The following is a 25702-nucleotide window of genomic DNA, read 5'->3' on the forward strand; positions in this document are numbered from 1 at the left end:
ACCAGCCCCACTCCTGGGCTCCATTGACATGATTCCTTTGCCCCAGTTTCAGTCTAATTCCCAATCCAGATGCTTTTTTTTTTTTTTAAGTGACCCAATGACTGACTCCTTCAGAAGCTGACATGAGATGAGATTTGTTTGCAGAGATGTACAAAAAGTTCAAAGCCCAAAAGGAGATTTCACCACAGATCATTAAGTCAATCTAATTGTTGTTCTACTACCTACCCATGTAGACAGGGACCCTGTTATGCTAACTCCTGTCCTGTCTTTTATGAGTGATACAGTCAACACACGTGATGACCACAGCACCAGCTCAAACAGGTGTGCTTTAAACTAAAGGTGTGTTATAAATGTACAGCCTCAGCAAGGAAAAGGGAGGCGGGGGGGTGAAGAAACATACTTATACCTGGCTAGAGTTGGTCACAATGAAGATGGGGATGGCTGTGTTTTCCTTTTCATCCAAACATTTTGGCCCGACTCAGATGATTTTTTTCTAGCATACTCTCTTTGATGGAAGGGAAACGGGGAAAATCCATCACCACCATTGTGGAAAGAGCTCCAAATTCATTCTCACAAATGGAGGATCAGTAATACTACATGACAAATAGCAGCAGGCCTTTCTGGGAAATTATTACATTTGCACTAGTGAGGAAGTTAGAATCAGTATTTGGGCTGCAGTCATGGAACCATTCAAGAAACATTGAAAAAATCAGCTAAGCAGGCTTTTTGTTTGTTTGTTTGTTTTACCTGGTGTTCACAAACAGGCTTCAAAGGAGCCTGAGAACCCCCTAGACTACTTGAAAACTTCTCTATGTGCATTTTTTAATTGGAAAGAGTTAACAGCGTTCATCAAATTTCCTCCAAGCAGCCAATGACCAGAAAAAGGTTAGAGGTCACTGACTTCAACCATTGTGGAAGACTGTGGCAATTCCTCAAGGACCTAGAAATAGAAATTCCATTTGACCCAGCAATCCCATTACTGGGTATATATCCAGAGGGTTATAAATTGTTCTATTATAAGGACACATGCACATGAATGTTCATTGCAGCACTGTTTACAATAGCGAAGACCTGGAACCAACCCAAATGCCCATTGATGATAGACTGGACAGGGAAAATGTGGCACATATACACCATGGACTACTATGCAGCCATAAAAAATGATGAGTTTGTGTCCTTTGTAGGTACGTGGATGAACCCGGAAACCATCATTCTCAGCAAACTGACAAAAGAACAGAAAATCAAACACCAGATGTTCTCACTCATAGGCGGGTGTTGAACAATGAGAACACATGGACACAGGGAGGGGAGCATCACACACTGGGGTCTGTGGGGGGAAATAGGGGAGAGACAGCAGGGGGTGGGGAGTTGGGGAGAGATAGCATGGGGAGAAATGCCAGATATAGGTGAAGGGGAGGAAGGCAGCAAATCACATTGCCCTGTGTGTACCTATGCAACAATCTTGCATGTTCTTCAAATGTACCCACAAACCTAAAATGCAATAAAATATATATTACAAAAAAAAAAGGCACTAAATCAACTGTAAAAGAAAAGTCACTGACACAGTACCTTTTTCTGTACATCTGTATCCTGAATCCAGGGTGATGCCACTGACTTGCTTGTCTTTCTCTTTGGCTCTTCCTAGAAAAAGCAAGTGAGTCAGACCAAGATCCGGGTCATCTCAACCATCCTGTTCATCTTGGCTGGCTGCATTGTGTTTGTGACGATCCCTGCTGTCATCTTTAAGTACATCGAGGGTTGGACCGCCTTGGAGTCCATTTACTTTGTGGTGGTCACTCTAACCACGGTGGGCTTTGGTGATTTTGTGGCAGGTAAGCACCCTGGGCATCCCAGGCACCGGGCTCTGGTGGGGAAAATAATTTGTTGGCTGTGCTTTTCACAGTCGATAAAAGATGTTGCAGGAGAAGGAAATGAAGATGACTCCATGTTGATTCGGCTGTGACGAGGCTCATTTCAAATCCCTAGTCCTGTGCAATATAAACACCATAGGGTTTTTTCTGCCATGAAAAGAAAGCCAACCCATTCCTTCTCTGAATGCTTTTTTCCCTTATCATTACATGAATTATGCAAGACTAAAGTGAATTTCTCATTGAATCTTGGACTTTGGAATTGTATTAAACCTCATGAATCAAATAATAAAGGCTGTGCTAGGAGGTGGCACATAGGAAACCCAGATGAGATTAGCAAGGAATTTGGTCTGCAGTGACCCGCAGGTTCAGCTTCCTGACTCCCAGGTGAGAGCCATGGGAGTCTTTGCAAAAGTTGGCCTGGGCATGCCTAGATACAAGACTGAGGAATTTGGTGACTACGGGGAGCTGAGAACTGCCCAGAGGGCAGAATCCTGCTCATGGATTCTGCAGGAGCGTATATACAAGCAGGAGCCTTCCTTATCAAAATAAATGTGGATGAGCTGTGCTTAAGGAAGTGAAAAAACTCACCATCAGTTCCATCTAGGGCCAGGGAACTTGCAAATGAGATTTCATTTTATATGTGCGCCGGTTTCCCGACGTGTAGTAGAAAGGTATGGATAGAAGGAAGAGGCTGTCCTTCTTTTTTTCTGATGGGATAGTTCTAGGTGTTCAGAAGTGATCAATTTCTACTACAACAAGTGAACACTTTGATCAAACAACTCTATCATCTATTACAAGTTTGAAATGTCTGGGTGGGGGGGGGGGGAGAGAGAGAGAGAGAGAGAGAGTGTGTGTGTTTCCTTTACCAGTTCCTGCTTAAGTGGCAGCCTGAGCTGAGCCCTCAGCAGACTTTTTTTTTTTTTTTTTTTTTTTTTGCAGATTTTTTTTTTTATTGCATTTTAGGTTTTGGGGTACATGTGATGAGCATGCAAGATTGTTGCATAGGTACACACATGGCAGTGTGCTTTGCTGCCTTCCGTCCCCTCACCTGTATCTGTCATTTCTCCCCGTGCTATCTCTTCCCACCTCCCCACCCCCCCACCCCTCCCCCATTTCCCCCCAACGGACCCCAGTGTGTAGTGCTCCCCTCCCTGTGTCCATGTGTTCTCATTGTTCAACACCCGCCTATGAGCGAGAATATACGGTGTTTGATTTTCTGCTCTTGTGTCAGTTTGCTGAGAATGATGGTTTCCAGGTTCATCCATGTCCCTACAAAGGACGTGAACTCATCGTTTTTGATGGCTGCATAATATTCCATGGTGTATATGTACCACATTTTCCCTATCCAGTCTATCATCGTTGGGCATTTGGGTTGGTTCCAGGTCTTTGCTATTGTAAACAGTGCTGCAATGAACATTCGTGTGCACGTGTCCTTGTAGTAGAATGATTTATAATCCTTTGGATATATACCCAGTAATGGGATTGCTGGGTCAAATGGGATTTCTATTTTTAGGTCCTTGAGGAATCGCCACACTGTCTTCCACAATGGTTGAATTAATTTACATTCCCACCAACAGTGTAAAAGTGTTCCTATTTCTCCACATCCTCTCCAGCATCTGTTGTTTCCCGATTTTTTAATGATCGCCATTCTAACTGGTGTGAGATGGTATCTCAATGTGGTTTTGATTTGCATTTCTCTGATGACCAGTGATGATGAGCATTTTTTCATATGTTTGTTGGCCTCCTGTATGTCTTCTTTTGTAAAGTATCTGTTCATATCCTTCTCCCATTTTTGAATGGGCTTGTTTGTTTTTTTCTTGTAGATCTGCTTTAGTTCTTTGTAAATTCTGGATATCAGCCCCTTGTCAGATGGGTAGACTGCAAAAATTTTTTCCCATTCTGTTGGTTGCCGATTCACTCTACTGACTGTTTCTTTTGCCGTGCAGAAGCTGTGGAGTTTGATTAGGTCCCATTTGTCTATTTTGGCTTTTGTTGCCATTGCTTTTGGCGTTTTGGTCATGAAGTCCTTGCCTACACCTATGTCCTGAATGGTTTTGCCTAGATTTTCTTGTAAGGTTTTTATGGTATTAGGTCTGATGTTTAAGTCTTTAATCCATCTGGAGTTAATTTTGGTGTAAGGTGTCAGGAAGGGGTCCTGTTTCTGCTTTCTGCACATGGCTAGCCAGTTTTCCCAACACCATTTGTTAAACAGGGAGTCCTTTCCCCATTGCTTGTTTTTGTCAGGTTTGTCGAAGATCAGATGGTTGTGGGTATGTTGTATTTCCTCTGAGGCCTCTGTTCTGTTCCATTGGTCTATATCTCTGTTTTGGTACCAGTACCATGCTGTTTTGATTACTGTAGCCTTGTAGTATAGTTTGAAGTCCGGTAGTGTGATGCCTCCTGCTTTGTTCTTTTTGCTTAGAATTGACTTGGCTATGCGGGCTCTCTTTTGGTTCCATATGAAGTTTAAGGTGTTTTTCTCCAGTTCTGTGAAGAAGGTCATTGGTAGCTTGATGGGAATAGCGTTGAATCTGTAAATTACTTTGGGCAGTATGGCCATTTTCACGATGTTGATTCTTCCTAACCATGAACATGGAATGTTTCTCCACCTGTTTGTATCCTCTCTTATTTCGTTGAGCAATGGCTTGTAGTTCTCCTTGAAGAGGTCCTTTATGTTCCTTGTTAGTTGTATTCCTAGGTACTTTATTCTCTTTGTAGCAATTGTGAATGGCAGTTCGTTCTTGATTTGGCTCTCTTGAAGTCTATTACTGGTGTATAGGAATGCTTGTGATTTTTGCACGTTGATTTTGTATCCTGAGACTTTGCTGAAGTTGTTTATCAGTTTCAGGAGATTTTGGGCTGAGATGATGGGGTCTTCCAGATATACAATCATGTCATCTGCAAATAGAGACAATTTGATTTCCTCCTTTCCAATTTGGATACCCTTTATTTCTTTTTCTTGCCTGATTGCTCTAGAACTTCCAGTACTATATTGAATAGGAGTGGTGAGAGAGGGCATCCTTGTCTAGTGCCAGATTTCAAAGGGAATGCTTCCAGTTTTTGCCCATTCAGTATGATATTGGCTGTTGGTTTGTCGTAAATAGCTTTTATTGTTTTGAGATACGTTCCGTCAATACCTAGTTTATTGAGGGTTTTTAGCATAAAGGGTTGTTGAATTTTGTCAAAAGCCTTCTCTGCATCAATCGAGATAATCATGTGGTTTTTGTCTTTGGTTCTGTTTATGTGGTGAATTACGTTTATGGACTTGCGTATGTTGAACCAGCCTTGCATCCCCGGGATGAATCCTACTTGATCATGGTGGATGAGCTTTTTGATATGCTGTTGCAATCGGTTTGCCAGTATTTTATTGAAGATTTTTGCATCTATGTTCATCATGGATATTGGCCTGAAATTTTCTTTTCTTGTTGAGTCTCTGCCGGGTTTTGGTATCAGGATGATGTTTGTCTCGTAAAATGATTTGGGAAGGATTCCCTCTTTTTGGATTGTCTGGAATAGTTTCAGAAGGAATGGTATCAGCTCCTCCTTGTATGTCTGGTAGAATTCAGCTGTGAACCCATCTGGACCTGGGCTTTTTTTGGGTGGTAGGCTCTTTATTGCTGCCTCGACTTCAGACCATGTTATTGGTCTATTCAGGGTTTCGGCTTCTTCCAGGTTTAGGCTTGGGAGGTTGCAGGTGTCCAGGAATTTATCCATTTCTTCCAGGTTTACTAGTTTATGTGCATAGAGTTGTTTGTAATAATCTCTGATGATGGTTTGGATTTCTGTGGAATCTGTGGTGATATCACCTTTATCGTTTTTTATGGCATCAATTTGGTTATTCTCTCTTTTCTTTTTTATTAATCTGGCTAGTGGTCTGTCTATTTTGTTGATCTTTTCAAAAAACCAGCTCCTGGATTTATTGATTTTTTGAAGAGTTTTTTTGTGTCTCTATTTCCTTCAGTTCTGCTCTGATCTTAGTTATTTCCTGTCTTCTGCTAGGTTTTGAGTTTTTTTGATCTTGCTCCTCTAGCTCTTTCAATTTTGATGATAGGGTGTCAATTTTAGATCTCTCCTTTCTTCTCATGTGGGCACTCATTGCTATATATTTTCCTCTAGAGACTGCTTTAAATGTGTCCCAGAGATTCTGGTATGTTGTGTCTTCGTTCTCATTGGTTTCGAAGAACATCTTTATTTCTGCCTTCATTTCATTGTTTATCCAGTCAACATTCAAGAGCAAGTTGTTCAGTTTCCATGAAGCTGTGCGGTTCTGAGTTAGTTTCTGCATTCTGAGTTCTAACTCGATTGCACTGTGGTCTGAGAGACTGTTTGTTATGATTTCTGTTCTTTTGCATTTGCTGAGGAGTGATTTATTGCCAATTATGTGGTCAATTTTAGAGTAGGTGTGATGTGGTGCTGAGAAGAATGTATATTCTGTGGATTTGGGGTGGAGAGTTCTGTAAATGTCTATTAGGTTTGCTTGTTCCAGGTCTGTATTCAGGTCCTGGATATCCGTGTTGATTTTCTGTCTGGTTGATCTGTCTAATATTGACAATGGGGTGTTAAAGTCTCCCACTATTATTGTGTGGGAGTCCAAGTCTCTTTGTAAGTCATTAAGAACTTGCCTTATGTATCTGGGTGCTCCTGTATTGGGTGCGTATATATTTAGGATCGTTAGCTCTTCTTGTTGCAGTGATCCTTTTACCATTATGTAATGTCCTTCTTTGTCTCTTTTGATCTTTGTTGCTTTAAAGTCTATTTTATCAGAGATGAGAATTGCAACTCCTGCCTTTTTTTGCTCTCCATTTGCTTGGTAGATCTTCCTCCATCCCTTTATTTTGAGCCTTTGTGTATTCTTGCATGTAAGATGGGTTTTTTTTTTTAAGCCAGGGTTTTCTCGCTCTGTTGCTGAGGTTGGAGTGCAGTGGTGTGATCATGGCTCTCCGCAGCCTCAACCTCGGGCTCAAGCAATCCTCCCACCTCAGCCTCCTGAGTAACTGGGACTACAGGCGTGTGCCACCACGCCTGGCTATTTTTAATTTGCATTTTTCATAGAGATGGGATTTAGCCATGTCGCCCAGGCTGGTCTCCATCTCTTGGGCTCAAGTGATCGGCCTGCCAAAGTGCTGGGATTACAGGTGTGAGCCACTGTACCTGGCCAGACTGTTCTTGTTTGGCGTGTGATCCCAGCAGTCTTGCTTTCTCCATGGAGTCCTGTGCACATCGGGGGGAGTGGGCTCTGGTCTCTGGGAGTCTGATAAACAGGAAATTCTGGAAGAGATGCTGAAGGTTCATCAATAGGGGCGTGGGTGCCTCCCATTTTAGAATACAAATAACTGGCAGAGTGGTTTTGTAGCTCTTCCAATTGGGTAGACCAAGACTGAAGTCCACTTTGTAGAAATCGTAGGGCTTTTCTTTCCTTCCTTTTTATTGGTTAAGGACTAAGAATTGCAAAGTGATGAAAATTTAGTTTTTTTGACTTTTGACTAAAAATTGATATTTAGTCGATGTGACTAAAAGCCATTTACAGAAAGCCCGCTGTCTGGGACTCTACCAATTTTTCCTTACGCACAGTGCTCAGCCACGGATGTCTGGTTAGTAGCCTCAAGCTCCAAAGAGATACCACACAGAGAAACTGGGAAAAGTAAGAGGACCAGTTAGACATGTATTCCAGTTAGTTCCTTAGCATCATCCATAGCTGGTCTATGGGAAGACTCAGTGGTGGTTCCAATCTAAGATAAACACATGTAGTGGCAGCTGGAGTTTTGAACTATTTCCCAAATGTCCTTAAGTACCCAAAGCATAATCTGCAGCGGGTAGTGCTTTAGAGCTCTCTGGGATAGCGCTGGGCTGTCCCAAGGCCTGTCTTTAATGAGATACTTGTGATAGACACAGATCTTTAACCAATGGCTCAGTTCAGTCTGTTAATCTGAGGCACAAAGAGCAGAGCCCTGGGAGTGAGTTGTTTTTTAAATTATGCTCTTATTATTATGATTATTTTTGAGACAGAGTCTCACTCTGTCACCAGGCTGGAGTGCAGTGGTGTGATTCCGCTCACTGCAACCTCCACCTCCCTGGTTCAAGCGATTCTCCTGCCTCAGCCTCCTGAGTAGCTGGGATTACAGGCACATGCTGCCACACCTGGCTAATTTTTGTATTTTTTAGTAGGGACGGGGTTTTACCATGTTGGCCAGTATGGTCTCAATCTCTTGACCTCATGATCCATCCACCTCAGCCTCCCGAAGTGCTGGGATTACAAGCTGAGCCACCATGCCTGCTCTTACTATTTATTATTTTTATGTACATGGACTGACCACTTAGTACAAACTAGCACTTTACCTTATCTTTACTTACCTAGTAAGGGCACAACCTACATGGTCCCAGGTATCCAGAGTTTTACTGCTCTTGTCAGTGATTCAGAGCCATATTGCCTTTGTCCTGAGGTTTCTGCAGACCATGGTCTCTTAAGTCACAGTGCTGGCTGGGCACAGTGGTGGCTCATGCCTGTAATCCCAGTGCTCTGGAAGGCCGAGGTGGGTGGATCATGAGGTCAAGAGATCGAGACCATCCTGGCCAACACAGTGAAATCCTGTCTCCACTGAAAATACAAAAATTAGCTGGGTGTGGTAGCGTGTGCCGATAGTCTCAACTACTCAGGAGGCCGAGGCAGGAGAATGGCCTGAACCCAGGAGGTGGAGGTCACAGTGGGCTGAGATTGCACCACTGCATTCCAGCCTGGCGATGGAGCAAGACTCCGTCTTAAAAAAAAAAAAGAGTCACAGTGCCGACTGCAATTAGGCCAGGTCCCTTCTAAGCTCCAGTTTTCAGAGTTTACACAGACTGATCTTGAGAATGCATGCTTTAAAAGACTGGAAGTTGTCACTATCTTTTGCTCTGTGTGTACTCCCAGACAGAGTTGTGAAATACTACAAGAGTCTAAGAGTGATAGGGAAGGTTGCCCAATCACTGAAAAAAGATACGTTAACAAGAGTTGATGGTTGCTCTGATTTGACATAGTACCAACTCTACTAGAAATGGAATCAGAACATTGATCCTGCAGGATTGATTGCTGATTTATTCTGCAGCTGACTTATTTTAGGACAGCCTTACAGTATTTCGCAACTGTGTCTGGGAATACACACAGAACTCTGAATTCAGACCAGCCACTCATAAAGGGATACTTACAAGGGTGTTGACTGCCTGGTTCATTGTTCCTTGTTCACTAGCGCACCCTAGTGACCATCTTTGTTGGATGATAGTGACTTACAAAGGTAAATAATTCCAGATAGCCCATAGGAGAAAGTCACAGATTTCTCTGGCATAGCACAGAAACCACAGAAATGAAATGAACCTCAAAAACCACTTCCTGGTGCACGAACTCAAATAGTATCCCAGAGCTCTAAAGATGCAGGAGAGAGCTGCCTGAAGGGAAAAACCAAAGGCAGCTGGACGGACCAAACGGAAGGGGTCTTGGCACGGAGAAGTTGGAATTCTAACATTAAGAAGTGGCAGTAGCTGTCAAGACTTTGTGGTATGCTGGGCTCTGTCGCGGATTGCGTTTGGACAAGCCGAGCGGAGCCACAGGCCACAGTTCCTGCCCAGCTGCCTTTGCTGTAAGACTCAGTGGTGCTAGGTGTGATTACAACTCTGGCCCAGTGGGAAAGTCTCTAATCACTCATCACCCAATGCCATAGTTACCAATCCATTGCTAATATCTGTTGTCTTAGAAACGATCACTACCTGCTTCGTTAGGCAACACTGTTTCCCAGAGAGAGGTTGAGGCTGAAGTCCTTTATTTCCAGGAGCTTCCACACTTCTTTAGGAGGGTGGGTTGGGCTTGCAACCTGTTTTGCATGGCCACTTCCAGCATCGCCTGTAGGAAAGTTAGAATAAAGAGGCTAATTATTTAGAATAAATGACTGATCCTTTCAGTGGAACAGCCAATCAATGCAATCAGGCACCTGGCCAATTTGGTTTGATGGATTTTTACTGTAATCCTTATTTATAAAATAAAGGGATTGGCCTCAAAGGTCCCTTTTAGTTCTAGCTTATGGTGACTGTAATTACTCAGCCTAATTGACCTTTTGGAGTAGCGCTATGTAAACACCAGTCCTCAGTTGGCATTAAATCACTATTGCTTGCATCAAAGGCCCAGTAATGCCATTTTACCTAATTTTACCTTCACACATCCGTTTGTCTCCTGGTAGATGGACGAGTGCTTAAGATGGAAATGGTTCCAAGAATTCCAAACCATAGCTGGTGATATAATGATATTCAATTTTTATTAAAATATGTTTAGTGAAGTTTAAGAAAAAACGACAACAGCCAGGTTCTGTTGTCCTGTATTGCAGAGTCGTTTTTTCCTCCATGCTCAGGTTAGCATAAATAGGTCAAGTTGGCCTATTTCTGGTATTAAGTTTAGTGTTCAAGAATCAAAAGAAGTAAAACCTCAAGTTAGGCTACTTTGGGAAAGGGCCGTGTATCCTTCTTGCCCTCTAACCCCGCTCCACCTTGTACGTAGCAAGCCTGACAGCTGCGTGTTAGATGATGATGGATGACGTCTTCGCTTCATGGACTGGAATGTGTGTTCTCTGCAAAGACCACGCGCTAGATCACGGTTAAAGTAACATCTGGTTGTTTTCAGGGGGAAACGCTGGCATCAATTACCGGGAGTGGTATAAGCCCCTAGTGTGGTTTTGGATCCTGGTTGGCCTTGCCTACTTTGCAGCTGTCCTCAGTATGATTGGAGACTGGCTACGGGTTCTGTCCAAAAAGACAAAAGAAGAGGTAGGACCCCTTCCTAACTCTATAAATGTTCCCTGAGAACAGATGAGCTTGTGTCCAGAATTGCCTGTCTCTGTCCTGTGGGCTGGAGTGTTTGTGGCTCAGCGGCGGAGGTGGGGGTGCAGTTCCTAAGCTTCCTCATGTTGAATTATTCCCTCAAAGCCAAAGAGAATGGAATAGCAGTTATTTCCGGATTCTTTTTTTTTTTTTTTAATTTGTTTGTTTGGTAGGTGAGAAAATATGGTGATTCATTTACCATTCCATAAATCCTGGAAAAACTAGTAAACAACAGCTGATTTTTTAAAAAATGAAAATGAAAATAGTCAGCAGAGGTAGACGCTGGCTGGGGGCGGGGTGGGCAGCCTGTCCTTCCAGTCTCAGGAACTGTGCAGAAATGCAGCTGAATGCCAAGAATCTTTCCTGATTCAGTAAGAAACTGAAATCATCGAATTGTGGCCCGCCGTGGGGCAGTGAACCCAAGGGGTCTTTTTCACGTACATTCCTTCTTGGTTCTTGCATCCATAGAGACAAATACAACCCTGTGGACAGAGCCATGCATGTAACTTTACATGAAGGGAAGTAGAGGAAGACATAAGAAGGAAAGATAGATTTTGTGATTAAAAAATAAGTATTTATGGAGCTCTCTTAGGAAGAGAGGAAAATAAAGGAGGAAGGCCAAGGAAGGAGGGGAAAAAAGAGCTAAAGAAAGGCAGGGAGATAAGAAAAACCAAAGAAATCAAGAGAGGGCCGGCCTCTGTTTGCTTCATTCTGTATAAAAGGCCCCAGGAGAAAGTTGCTGAATGGAGAGATTTCCCGTATCATTTTCCTGGGCCCGCATGCTCATTTTCCTGGCTTACATAAGTACTCCCAATGCAATTTCCAGACTGATTCACCAGTCAGCTAACTGACCTGCCGAAAATCATCTATAACAAAAGAGAAGGGAACAACATGAATATTGACTTTCCTGAACGCACAAATTTGAGTTCCTCATTGGCAGAGAGAAGCATAGGACTTGACCTGTCAGCCCTGTTGATTAAAAGCCAGGAAATTTGGTGCTGCTCCTCAGGCAGAGCTGCACTCTAAGGAGGCCTGTTCTGTGGGCTTTGGCAGAACAGGCCCTCTTCCTGCACCCTTACCTGGGAAAGTGGGTTAGCAGGTACCCTGGAGCATCTTCTTAAACCAGGGAAAGCCCCACAGCACGAGGCCGTAGCGTGGCCTGGATAATTTGGCCAACCATCCCAGTGTCCTCAGGACTGAAGGAGTTCCTAGGACACAGGACTCTATTTTAAAACTGGGACAGTTCCAGACAAATTGGGAGAGGTTGATCACCCTGCCCGGATAGAATACCAGAAAGGCAGGGAGGGCAGAAGGCCTGCTGAACATTTGCTGTGCCCAGGAGTGAGTGGGTGGCATTTCCTCATCTCAGGTGAGCTAGATACGGTCACTCAAGTTTATGTTGGGGGAATGAGGCCATGCAATTGACAAAAGAGAACTGGAAGCCAGGCCTGTCCAACTCTACATTTTAACTTCTCCTGCAGAACACCATCCCCCTCTAAGTCACCATCTGCAAACCTCAGCCTTCTTGGGGTTCCCCACCACGTGTGCCTCCCTGAGTCACGTTAGTCACTAGCCAGTTTGGGATGGGTGTCTGGGTGGCAGAAGTACTAGGGCAGAAGGTAGCATTTGCACCTCTCCCTGGGGACGTGCTCCGCCACCTCCTGGCCTCCCTGTGGGAACACCCGAGGGCTGTGGGTGCTGGGAGGCCTGAGGCAGGGAGGCATTTGTCAGTGTATTGTTGCTCTTCTGTCTCTTGGCCAGGTGGGTGAAATCAAGGCCCATGCGGCGGAGTGGAAGGCCAACGTCACGGCCGAGTTCCGGGAGACAAGGCGAAGGCTCAGCGTGGAGATCCACGATAAGCTGCAGCGGGCGGCCACGATCCGCAGTATGGAGCGCCGGCGGCTGGGCCTGGACCAGCGGGCCCACTCGCTGGACATGCTGTCCCCAGAGAAGCGCTCTGTCTTCGCCGCCCTGGACACGGGCCGCTTCAAGGCCTCTTCCCAGGAGAGCATCAACAACCGGCCTAACAACCTTCGCCTGAAGGGGCCGGAGCAGCTGAACAAGCACGGGCAGGGCGCGTCCGAGGACAACATCATCAACAAGTTCGGGTCCACCTCCAGACTCACCAAGAGGAAAAACAAGGACCTCAAAAAGACCTTGCCCGAGGACGTTCAGAAAATCTACAAGACCTTCCGGAATTACTCCCTGGATGAGGAGAAGAAGGAGGAGGAGACGGAAAAGATGTGTAACTCAGACAACTCCAGCACAGCCATGCTCACGGACTGTATCCAGCAGCACGCTGAGATGGAGAACGGGATGATACCCACGGACACCAAAGACCGGGAGCTGGAGAACAACTCATTACTTGAAGACAGAAACTAAATGTGAAGGACATTGGTCTTGAACTGAGCATTGTGTGTGGTGTGTGTGTGTGTGTGTGTGTGTATGTGTGTGTGTTTTTAATATTCACAGAGACATGTGCCTTAAACAGACTTATTAGTCCAAAATTACATAGCATTGAAGAATATATTTCACTGTGCCATAAACAACTGAAAACTTGCTCTGCCAAAAGGAATCAAAGAATAAGAACATTTCAGATAGCAACCGTGGGACGCACCGAGAACGTCTGTGCACGTAGCCAGTTCTGGCTGTACATGTTAAGGGCGTTTCAGTGGCAGTGCCATATCCCTGGGCAGTGCCACCTGGGCACACACATAGGTAAGGGCAGCTATTCCTTAGACCAGCCTCCTGAAAGAAATGGATGTGTCTTTTTGGTGGAGTCGTTAGTGATATGTGCACATGCAGAAGGGGATCTGGTTGGGGGTGAACTGGTTATGGGTAACAAGGGTTGGGGTTGACATTTTGTTACGTTCTCTGAGCTGGAATTTTGATACACACCATTCAGTGCATAATACCTAGTCTTTCTATGCTCCCAATGAATGTCTGTGGGACCTGAGAGCACCTGGAATTTGTTGGAAGCAGATCAGAGCGCATGTATTAAAAGGTGCAATTGCTTTTCTCATGACAAAGGAAAAAAAAACAGTCACAAACACATCACACTGTGGATATCGCCTTCACCAATGACAGAAGCCCTGCTGAGTACGGTCTTTCTCACGGGGGTAGGTAGTCCACATGAACTGGCGAGCATTGGTGAAAATGCGACATCAGCCGCTGCATGGTTAAAGGCCAGCCGTGCATTTTCCTCAGTGGGTGCAATGGTGACAATAAACCGATTTGGAAATGTCCATGTTCACTTTCCTAGTGGAACTTTGGTTATAACTTGTTTTGATAAGAGCGGGCGAAATACCAAAACAATTGCCTTGCATGATGCCAGTGGCTTGCTGTTCTGTCTAGCTGATCTTACGTGTTTATAAAAATAGACATCCTGCATTTCTGAGACGTACCGAGGAGGACCGTGGCATCTTTCCATCTCAGGGCTTTTTGTCCCTTGGGTGTCTTAGGGTAGACGTAGTTATAAGATCCAATCTCACTATCTCCAAACAAAAAGAAAATGTACCCCTTGCACAGTAAGCTTGAAATGTTTTGATTGCTTGCAGCCTAAGTGCCATTAATTCCGTTTAACAATGATACTTAGAAAGACTTAAACTATTTCATGTTACTTTTACGTTTGGGCAATCCTTTATTCTGAAAACGCTGCTTCTTCTCCTTGCCTGTTTCTTCATCTCACATCGGTTATTCACTAAAACCGGAACACCCCTAGACTGATTGTTCCCAGGCAAACGATAAGCTAACACGTCGTAATTGTGATTGGCCTGTGAGGCTAGAACATCCCGTAGAGGAAATTCGGGGAACGGATAGTCATAGGTTTTTTATTTTTTATTTTTTTTTTATTTGAGACGGAGTTTCACTCTTGTTACCCAGGCTGGAGTGCAATGGCGCGATCTCAGCTCACTGCAACCTCCGCCTCCTGGGTTCAGGCAATTCTCCTGCCTCAGCCTCCTGAGTAGCTGGGATTACAGGCACGCGCCACCATGCCCAGCTAATTTTTGTATTTTTAGTAGAGACGGGGTTTCACCATGTTGACCAGGATGGTCTCGATCTCTTGACCTCGTGATCCACCCGCCTCGGCCTCCCAAAGTGCTGGGATTACAGGCTTGAGCCACCGTGCCCGGCCCTAGTCATAGGTTTTGAGATGATGATCTTCAATGGGTTTTTATCAGAAAGGGGAAAATACATACTCCTGTGTATGCCTCAGCCTTCATCATAACTGGCTGGTTCAAAGCTAGCTCTTTGGGCCATACTCGAAAGCATCTGGACCTGGCAACACCAGGAAGTTGCTGGTTCTGGGTGTTCTAGGCTCACTGCCACCTTTTAGAGAGTTTGTAGGAATTTACATAACTAAGCTGCAGTGTGGATTCACCAAAAGTTCACAGCACTAGTGGAGACCTCCGGAAACTGTCTAATGCTGTCTGACGTCCAGAGAAAGTTGTACCCGTGATATCCTTGACCTGGTACCACAGAAGACCTGTCCCTGCCCATTTCTCAAAAATGCCCAGCTCTCCCCTGCCTGGAGCACATGCAATCCCCTCTCCCTGCCCCCAGACCTTCAGGCTCTGGTGAAGTTCTGGCATTGCCTTTGAGAAGGAGCCAGATAAGAATCAACTTTGATGAGGCCCTTCCTGTCTACGGAGGGTTTAAGTCAACTCCTCCATTGGGCTGGAGATGGGGCTCAGGGGTGACATCCTATGTTGACACTGTAATAAAAAAGTCACTTGGGAGGCAACGTTTATGCAGGTATGGATGTTGAGTTTTACTATGGAAATCATTCCAGCCTGACAAAATGTGTTTTAAGGAATAGGTAGATAACTGGGACATCCTCTGTATTCTAGCAAGTCAAAGTTTCCTAATTAAACTGTCCATGGATCTCACTTATTTGGGTTTCCACCGTGTTACCTGGTACCTTCTTTGCAGTAATGTGTTAAAATTCCCGGCCCTACAACAAAATCTGGCAGAGGCTTCCCCCTCATTTGTGCAGTGCCTTCTGTGGGCCAGGCACAGGATTAGGCACCTTATGAACATCGGCTCAATAAAACCTCACGACATTCTGTGGGAAGTATTTGCAAACTCATTATATACACAAGGACACAGAGGCTCAGGGAAGCTATGTAAGGTACCCGGGGGCACACAGCAAGAAAGTGGTAGAGCTGGTATTCAAAGTCTGACCAAAGTCTGGTTTCAACTTCGCTGTATTTTCTGTGTCATACACCCTTGTGAATACGTGTGTTTGTGTGTATGTGTGTCTTTCTAGTTTCATGGACACAGCTTACAGATGTGGGGAGCAGATATGGAGGAATCTTCACCACCAAGAGAGCACAAGGTCTTTGCGTAAACATGGCTCGGAGGGTTGCCCCTGCAGACATCTACTGTACATTTATTTGGTTTTGGTTTTGGAAATTCTGTGTGCGGTGCCCTTACCCTATTGTTAAAAATGCCCTTTGAAAGCACTCTTTTGCACTTTACTTGCTAACTTTGTGGGAACTCTGCATACAGCAAGAATAAAACAGTTCAAAGCACTAAGCTGCATACTCTACCCAATGGAACAGGTGCATGTGTTGGTGTGTGCATAGATCTTCCCCAGATGAGTCAAATCAGTCATACAGAGGGATCAAATGTAGCCTTGGGCTGGGAGTGGGGAAATTTTCTACATAATTCATTCCCTAAGTACATTTGACCAAGGACGTGATGAACAAAATCAAAGAAGATCCTCTATGGCGAATGATCCGTTAAATATTTGTGCAAAGTGTTTAGAAACCTACAAAATAATCTCACAAGAAGCTGAGACAGAGTAAGAAGTGGGATTCCTCTTCACATAAACTAAGATTTTGGGGGAGGCCAGTTGTTTTGAAGTTACTTAAATGTTACCTTTTTTAGATGGGGCCAAAATGCACCTAGAATACGCGTGATAAGGTGACGCTGCTGCGCAGTCTATACGCACATCAGCACAGCCCTCCTTTCCAGTCTGCATGCCTACTGCACCATAAATCTAGGAGAAATGCTTTCATTTTGCACATGGAAAGAGCACATGTCCACCATCTTCAGTGGGTGGTGTTTTTTGCTTCACCGGCAACTGGGCACCGAATTTTTCATGCATGACAGATCTGGAGGTTTACTGGTGAGAGAGCCAATGGGAAATTTGGAAAGAGTACAGCTCCATACCCAGTCCTAACCCGATAGTGTATACTTTTGTGTGTGTGTGTGTGTGTGTGTGTGTGTGTGTATGTGGGGGTTGGGGTGGTGGTGGGCCATCTCCAGCCCGTTACTAAGGTAACTGGGACTATTTGTGCTTCACCAGTCAGATCCTGTGATTGTGGGCACATCAGTTCCCTGCCTAGATCTCTGTTACCTTGTCTGCACATCAAGGGAGTTGAGCACACAGACTTGTCAAGGGCCATTGGAGTTGTGTAGTTCTCTAACAAAACACTCCCTAGTCCCTGAGTTCATTCAATTTATTAAGAAAGTTATAAGTTGGATTTGTGAATACCGACTAATTGTCTTGCCCATTTTAGGTTAAAGTAAGAGCTTAGTCTCCTGCCCTTTGGGATTTTTGGGGGGATTGATGGAGACCAAGTGTACTTGGGAAACTGACGTCCAAATTCGGATCATGCCCTGTGTAGGATCTCTGTGTCCTCCCTTATAGCTCTTCATTGTACTGTCAGCGGGAGGGATCATGCTGTGAGGGCATTTTTTGCATGGTGTTAAGACTAGTTACAGAATTTTAAGCTGTTGCTATTTGCAGTCAATTGTAGTACTTTACCTTACGTATCATGAATTCAAGTACTATGATCAGACAGACCTCTCTCTTTCACTCTCTCTCTCTCTCTCACACACACACACACGCACGTGCAAACACACACATGCACACCCCAGAGGAAATGGCTGCTTTGGGTTCTATAAGGACCATTCCATGTTTAAAGACCTAGTTGAGCTAAATATTAAGAAACCGCCCCCTTGCCTCCCTCTGATAAGATATTATTTCCTGGCTTTGTCAATGCTGCCTGTCTATTTGCATGCTGGGTTTTGAGAACTAGTGAGAAGGTGGCCAGAGTTTGGGTGGGGCTGGTTTTTACCTGCTGGATTTGTGAGAATGTGAAGCATCCAGTGTGTACCAGGGTTTCTGAACCATGGAAAAGGCATAGGAAAACGAATATTCAGAGCCCTGTAAAACGAGAAAGCAAAACCAGCCAGTGTTACATTCCGTATCTCTGCTTGTTGCATTTTGCTAATATGGGGTTATTCTTTCTCAGTGTTATGATGCAATTGTGTGCAAATCAGTGGCTGAGTAAGCAGTAACAGCTGGCTAGTAATGGCCTTAAAAAGAAAAAGGGTAACTGAAACAAAAATCAATTTAATGTGGTATTGTGGATGCTGTTAATTCCGCATATGGAAACTTTGGAACAGCATGCTAATTACATGGCTGTAACCAAAACCCTGCCCTCTGCCCCTGCACCATACCTTCACTGGACTTCACCACCCCACCCATGCTCCATGTAAACCTCAGTTCTCCCGTGGCTGTCTCAAGTCACATGACATCAGTGCCGTGGCATTGAGGAGAAATGAGAGGTGTCTCTGATTTTACTGAAAGTGATTATCATTTTCACAGGTGCCTGAGATTTGGTATCTACTTTGTGTTCTTGATTCTTAAGTGAAAAATCTCAAATAGTTCCCTGTGCATTAAAAAAAAGAAATTATTTTGAGAGGACTCCTGTTCCATCGATTCAGCAGACCTGCACTGCAGAAGGTAACTGCGAAACCTCTCCTTTGCTGTCAGGGCTCTGAGCTTGAAGGGAGGAGGTGCAGTGGTGTCTAGAAGCGATATGCAAACCACCTCACATGCCAGCCTCTGGCCTCTTTCCCGTCCCAGAATCACAGGCAGGGGACCCAGTGACAGTGACGATAAGTCCATGTGTGGAGGTGTTTTACTTATTTTTCTCTCTGTAGGATTTCATGGTGCTTTAAAAAAAAAAAAAAAAGGCATTTTACAGAAAATAATGCGGGGGGGAGGGGGATTTCGTAATGTTCTTAGGGAAAGTACAGAACAAATTTGCTTGTAACATTTCAATAAGCTGTGCTGCTATTGTCTTTATTTGATGATGTAATTTTTTTTCAATAATGGAGAAAATTGCAACAAAGACCTTCTGGAAGATCCATCCAATGTCTCTCCTGTTTTCCTTTCTTTTGTGGGGCTAAGTGTGGTTCCTAGTAGAGCGTGGGATGGGAACCCTGCTCTGGACCACCGATACTTTGTCCTGATGGCAGGAGAGGTGCTTCCCCAAGCTCGCACTCATTTCTGACATTCATGGGCCTGTGGAGACCCACTCTGTCTTGCAGGAGGAGGAGCGCAAAGCAATCCATGAAGAGAAACCTTAAAAAACCCAGGATGGGCCGGGCGCGGTGGCTCACGTCTATAATCCCAGCACTTTGGGAGGCCGAGGTGGTTGAATCATGAGGTCAAGAGATTGAGATCATCCTGGTCAACGAGGTGAAACCCCATCTCTACTAAACATACAAAAAAAATTAGCCGAGCATGGTGGTGCGCGCCTGTAGTTCCAGCTACTCAGGAGGCTGAGGCAGGAGAATTGCTTGAACCCAGGAGGTGGAGGTTGTGGTGAGCTGAGATCGCGCCATTGCACTCCAGCCTGGGTAACAAGAGCGAAACTCCATCTCAAAAAAAAAAAAAAAACCAAAAACAAAAACAAACAAACAAAAAACCCCAAAAAACCCAGGATGGTTGCTGCACATTGAATTTCATTTCTCTATTTTAACCTGATCTTGACTGTACGTTGCTGGGACTACACCAGCATGATAAATCACACTTTCTTGGTGAAAGACTAAGTTTCAACATAGCGACAGGTCTTCCAGTATAAAACAAACAAACCCTTGGATGCCGACATTTCATGCTGTGTTTGGTTTTGCCCTTGCTATGCATCTACCAGCCATGAGCTTATTAATATCGACTAGAGATAAAATTATGAGCATTTCTGAGCACCTGTTATCTACCAGGTACTCTGTTGGACAGTTTACAAACATCCCATTTACCCTCACAAATGCAACTGTAAGTTGAGTGTCTTCATTTTACAGATGAAAACTTCGAGGCGCAGAGAGAATAGAAAACCTCCAACCCGAGTTAATCAGCTCCAAATTTGAGTCTCTCACTAGACCTTGTAGCTGCAGGGCACATATGCTTTAATGACTTTTCCAATGAATGTGATGTGATTCTTTCTGACTTGTCTTCCCCGTCTTTCCTTTTTTTTTTTTTTTTTTTTTCTTTTGAGATGGTGTCTCACTCTGTCACCCAGGCTGGAGTGCAGTGGCACCATCTTGGCTCACTGCAACTTCCACCTCCCAGGTTCAAGTGATTCTCCTGCCTCAGCCTCCTGAGTAGCTGGGACTACAGGTGCGTGCCACCATGCCCAGCTAATTTTTATATTTTTAGTAGAGATGGGGTTTCACCATGTTGGTCAGGCTCTGGTCTCGAACTCCTGATCTCGTGATCCACCCTTCTATGCCTCCCAAAGGGCTGGGATTTCAGGTGTGAATCACCGTGCCCGGTCCTTTCCTCTTCTTTTTGGGAGGGAGACATGTCATTGTTGAAAAACAGGAGCTTTGAATGAAGAGACCTTCCAAACAGGCTCTGTGTGAGCAACAGGGCTGTCTATTCACCTGGGTGCAGGTGGGCTAAGGCTGAAAAGGGCACTAGCAAAGGGCAGTGGGATAGGAGTTGGTTTTATAGGTTTGGGTAGCTTTTTTGGGGGGCGGGGGTGTTGCAGAGTAAGTTCAGTTACAGTGGTGTGGGGTAGGGGCAAGGGAATATACATGACCACAAGCTCAGTGACAATGGCAGGCTTGGGTGAGAGGTATTTACACGATCATAAGAACGGTTAATACGGCAGGGTTGGGTGAGGGGATTGTCAAGGGAATTGCTGCCACCGGGCGATCAGGGACAATGGGGAACACAGGCGGCGGGTGGGAGACATCAGCCGAGGCAAGCAGGATTTGAGAGTTTCAGGCTCCAGGCTTGCATATGGAGACCTGACATACGTGTCTTTTTATATATAGAGAGAAAGAATTAGAGAAGAGAGGGTGATAACAGGTTTTAGGGGTTGGGGATGAAGTTTCTCAAGGCTTCTTCGAGCGGGATTGGGGGCAGGGTCGAAACCTAAAAATGGGAAAGAATTCAGACTGCTGGGAGATTTGGGGAAAGGGGTAACATTGTGGGGTGGTTAGAAGGAGCATTTGCTGTATTGACTGATTGGTTATTGCTTGCATACGATTTTCTAGGAATTGAGAGACTAATTGGAAAAACACAGGGTTTAAATAAGAGAAGGAGAAAGACTGTATTAGAGGACTAAGGATTGGAAGAAGCCATGACTTCCAGTTAGAGTATCCAGCCAGTTCAGCCAGGTCCAGAATAACCATTTGCCCGATTAGTGAGCTTTTGGGCTCTGTCTCTTAATTTATCGATGGCCTTATCTACGAGGCCAGGCAGGTTTACATAAAGCAACATTTTTTTTGGAGATTTGGACCTGAATGCCAAGGGAACCAGCAAGGGCTGCAGCTGTTAAAGGTTGTAGCGGGGCTTGGTGGGGTGACTGTGGAGGGAGAGCTTTTGTTTTCATGGTGTATGAGGAAGCTCGTGGTATCTATAAGCAACCACTCACTTTTATTAACAAGACTGGGTTTGAGCACAGAACCGGAGCCAGATTAAGAGTGAAATATCAGCTGTAATTGCCTGGAGGCAAAGTGCAAACCGGCGACTTAAACAAAAGCAGGGCATGTAAAAGTCAATGAGTGCCGTGAATTTGAGCAGTTAGACAGAAAATAATAGAAACAGACTTTTTGAGGTGTGGTTTAAGTAGTAGGGGCAACTGCATAAAGGTGGAGAAGGCGAGGGGCTGAAAGTAAGTGTGTGAGGTGTAAAGAGAACACTTTGGAGGCTGTGAGAGCTAGAGGGTAAATGGGGCGTGGCCTGTGATTTTGAGGGATTTTGAGAGTGTTAGGGTGGCAGCTGCTGCTGCATGTTGTCATGAGGGTCAGCCCAGGACTGTTAGGCTCAGTTGTTTGGATGAAAAGGCTACAGGCCATGGGCCTGGCTCCTATGTGAGAATTCCGACCACACAGCCCGGGATTTTAGCAGTATATAATGAAAATTGTTGAGACAGGTTGGGGAGAGCTTGTGAGGGAGCAGTTTTTAGACCTGTTTTTTAAGGAGCAAAAGGAGGAGTGAGGAAAGGATTTAGGATAAATAGGGTTGGATAATCTTTCTCTAGTGAGTTTATACAATGGCTTAGAATAGCAAAACCTGGTATCCACAGGTGAAAGTAGCAGCCACATCCAGGAAGGAAAGAAGCTGTTGTTTGGTGGGTGGGGTTGGGGTTTGGGAAGTTAACTGGATACAGTTGGCAGGGAAAGCACGTGTATGCTGGTGAAAGATGGTAACATATGGAGAAGAAATTTGGGCTTTGGAAGGGGATACGTGATACTCCCTTGAGTACAGATGCTGAAGCAGCAGGTGGGTGAATTAAAAGGCCATGTTGCAATAGAGGGTGATAACAGGCTTTACTTTAAAGCCTGCTGTGGGATGGGGTGCTGGGGCTGGGCAGGGTAAGGGTGGTAAGGTTTTAAGCGGATGATTTGTAGCAGTGGACGGGAGGGCGGTGTTTTATACCCCAGGGTTAAGGTAGGGGAACAAAAGGGGAGCTATTGAGGGAGGTACGGGTTTGGGGTGTGGCTATAGCCCAGGAATAGTCAAGGAGGCAGACGATTTTGCTAGGATATTTTGGCCTAACAGGAGAACTGGACAAGTGGGGATGATTAGGAAAGAACGTGGAAAGGAGCGCTGGCCTAATTGACACCAGGCTTGGGGAGTTTTGAGAGCCCGGGAGGCCTTGCCGTCAATTCCCACAGCAGTATGGAGGCCAAGGAGACAGGTCCTTGAAAAGAAGGCATTGTGGAATGGGTGGTCTCCGTATTGATTAAGAAGGCGATGGATAATACCCTTTACTGTAAGTTACCCACAGTTTGGCGTCTGTGATGGTCCAGGGGCTTCCAAGATGCTGGGGCAGCGTTAGTCTCCAGCCACCAAGTGGAGGATTGGAGATTTAGGAGCTCTGTGAGCAGTGACGTGAGTTGGACGGTTGACTTTCTGTGGGGGCCCTGCACAGACGGGGCAGGGCTTAGGAGAAATCCCAGGCTGCAGGCATTCCTTGGCCCATTTGCCAGGTTTCCAGCACTTGAAGCAAGGTCCAGGAGGGGTGGCTGGATGCTACTGCAGTCTGGGTGCTCTGAAGTCTCTGTGAGCTGGTGGTGTGGCTGGGGTTTGTCTTACGGAAGAGGCAAGCATCTGTAGTTCTGAGATGTGCTGCCGCCGGGCAGATTTTTCCCTATTACTGAACACCTTGAAGGTGAGGTTGCTTAATTCCTGTTGTGGGGTTTGAGGGCCAGATTTTAATGTTTGTACCTTTTTGTAATGTTGGGGTTGATTGGGTGATAAAATGCGTATTAAGCGTTTTTTAGGAGTGAGAGTAGAAGTAAGGATGACATTTAAGTGACTCCAGGTGAGACTATAGGACTGGGTTGAGTACTGGAGGATTTTGAAGAAAAGGAGCCTAACCGGTGGCCAATTTGGAAAGATTGGATAGAGGAAAAGGAATGTGCGCCCTAACTATGCCTTTGGCTCCAGCCACCTCTGGAAGGGGGCATTGCTGGGGAGGACAGAGGAGCTAGCTGAGGGACTAAACTGTAAGCTGAGAGTAGAGATTAGGGAGGGATGGGTGTGTAAAAAAATGCCTGGATGTAGGGAGTTTCAGACCATTTGTCTTTGTTGCGACAAAAATTGTCTAAATTTTGTAAAACAGAGAGGTTGAAGGTGCCATTTTTTGGCCAATTGGAGCCGTTGTTTAACTTGTATTGTGGCCGTGCAGCGTTACAGAAGATGAGACGATTGGGTTTTAGGTTAGGAGACAGTTGAAGAGGTTTTTTTAGAACACAGGCCAGCGTAGAGGAGGGAGGGATAGAGGACGGACGACTGCCCGTGGTTCTTGAAGGGCAGCAGAGACAAGGAAAATGGGCACACAACCCAGCCACTCAACAGGTGTCCCTAGTTGAGCCTGGGTGGAACCTCATCATTCGGGGGTGGTCAAAGAGAGCAGCGTTGACCTGCCACCAATATCGGCCATGAGCCTGGTGGGTGAGTGACTAAGGTGAACGTCTCCACGATAGTCAAAACCCTGGGGAATCTGGGTCCCCGGATCCGTGACCTACGTAGGATTTTCTGCTCATGAACCTCATGGAAGAACTTGGTTTACCTGATTTTCCTTGTCTTTGCAGTGGAAAAATGATGAAATTGAAAGGGGGAGGAAGTAGAAAGGATAAGACAAAAGAATGGGAAAGCAAAAAGAGAGACTGCTTACCAAAATAGCTGGTGGTGTGCGTCTGTGGGCTGATCTGATGACCCCAGGTCGGTAGGTAGATCTCTTCATGGAGGGAGCACAAGAACAGGATCGAGGGTTTGGTCTCCCATAGGAGTTCCCCTGTCCTGGGTTTCTGGCACCACACGTTGAAAAACTCTCTCTTTGAATGAAGAGACCTTCCAAACAGGCTCTGTGTGAGCAACATGGCTGTTTATTCACCTGGGTGCAGGTGGGCTAAGGCTGAAAAGGGCACTAGCAAAGGGCAGTGGGATAGGAGCTGGTCTTATAGGTTTGGGTAGCTTTTTTGGGGGGTGGGGGTGTTGCAGAGTAAGCTCGGTTATAGTGGTTGGGGGTAGGGGCAAGGGAGTATACATGACCCTAAGTTCAGTGACAATGGCAGGCTTGGGTGAGAGGTATTTACATAATCATAAGAATAGTTAAGATGGCAGGGTTGGGTGAGGGGCTTGTCCAGGGAAGCTCCGTCACCGGATGATTAGGGACAATGGAGAACGCAGGCGGCGGGTGGGAGACATGAGCCGAGGCAAGCAGGACTTCAGACTTTCAGGCTCCAGGCTTGCATATAGAGACCTGGCAGTCATGACTTCAAAGGTACATTCCCGACTGTGGGTCAGAGCAAGTGCAAGCAGCCTACATGGTGGTTGAAGCCCAAGACCTTAGTCCAAGCGAAGCCAATGCGACTGCTGGTTATGAGCTGGGCAGAGACAGATATGGCTCATATTTTTATTGCTTTCCTGGTGCAGTGCATGGTGCAGGGTAGGAGCTCACAGTGACCTTTCTAAAATGCAAATAGGTCAGCGCAACTTCTTGACCTTCAGGATGAAACCCAACAGCATGGGCCGATCAGGCTCTGTGAGCATTCCTCCCTCATCATGTGCCAGTTTCCGCTACCAACATTCTGAGTTACTTGCAAGCTGCCACAATGGCCCATGAGTTCTTCTATCTCCATGTCTTTGCACCTGCTGTCCCTCTGGAAGTCCTCCTCACTGATGTGCCACCTCCCCCATTCCACTACTACATGACTGATTCAAGTCCTCAGAAATCAGGGGATGAGAGAGCTCCAGGAAGTCTTTCTCTACTTCTCTCCATCCCCTCAGAGTTAGCTGCTTTCAAGACAACTTGAGCTCCCCTCAATGATAGTGCTGCTTATGCTGGATTTCAACTGCTAGTTTCCTTGTCTTTCCATGCATATTATAAGTGCGTCAGGGCAGAGGTTGTGCCTTTCATTTCCGTCTTCAGCACTCAACAGGGTACCTGATACATTATAGAAACTCCAATTATTGGGATAATCCTTTTTTTTTTTTTTTTTTTTGACAGTTTTGCTCTCATTGCCCAGGCTGTAGTGCAGTGGTGTGATCTCAGCTCACTGCAACCTCTGTCTCCTGGGTTCAAGTAATTCTCCCGTCTCAGCTTCCTGAAAAGCTGTGACTACAGGCATGTGCCACTATGCCCAGCTAACCTTTTTTGTATTTTTAGTGGACCTAGGATTTCACCATGTTGGTCAGGCTGGTCTCGAACTCCTGACCTCAAGTGATCCACATACCT

At 45.4% G+C, this 25702-nt stretch overlaps 1 protein-coding gene across 3 annotated transcripts in view; it reads left to right on the plus strand.

The window, feature by feature from the left end:
• The window catches only part of KCNK10 (potassium two pore domain channel subfamily K member 10), a 157340-nt gene extending 138458 nt beyond the window's left edge, over positions 1–18882 (plus strand). For all 3 annotated transcript variants that reach the window (XM_074392859.1, XM_074392858.1, XM_003940914.4), the window contains 3 exons: positions 1646–1832; positions 10513–10655; positions 12471–18882. In XM_074392859.1, coding sequence (XP_074248960.1) covers positions 1646–1832; positions 10513–10655; positions 12471–13091 — 951 coding nt within the window. In that variant the 3' untranslated portion in view covers positions 13092–18882. The remainder of the gene's footprint in view (positions 1–1645; positions 1833–10512; positions 10656–12470) is intronic.
• The last annotated feature ends 6820 nt before the right edge of the window (positions 18883–25702 follow it).

The sequence above is a fragment of the Saimiri boliviensis genome, chromosome 2, assembly GCF_048565385.1.
Source record: "Saimiri boliviensis isolate mSaiBol1 chromosome 2, mSaiBol1.pri, whole genome shotgun sequence".
NCBI classification, from domain to species: Eukaryota; Metazoa; Chordata; class Mammalia; order Primates; family Cebidae; genus Saimiri; species Saimiri boliviensis.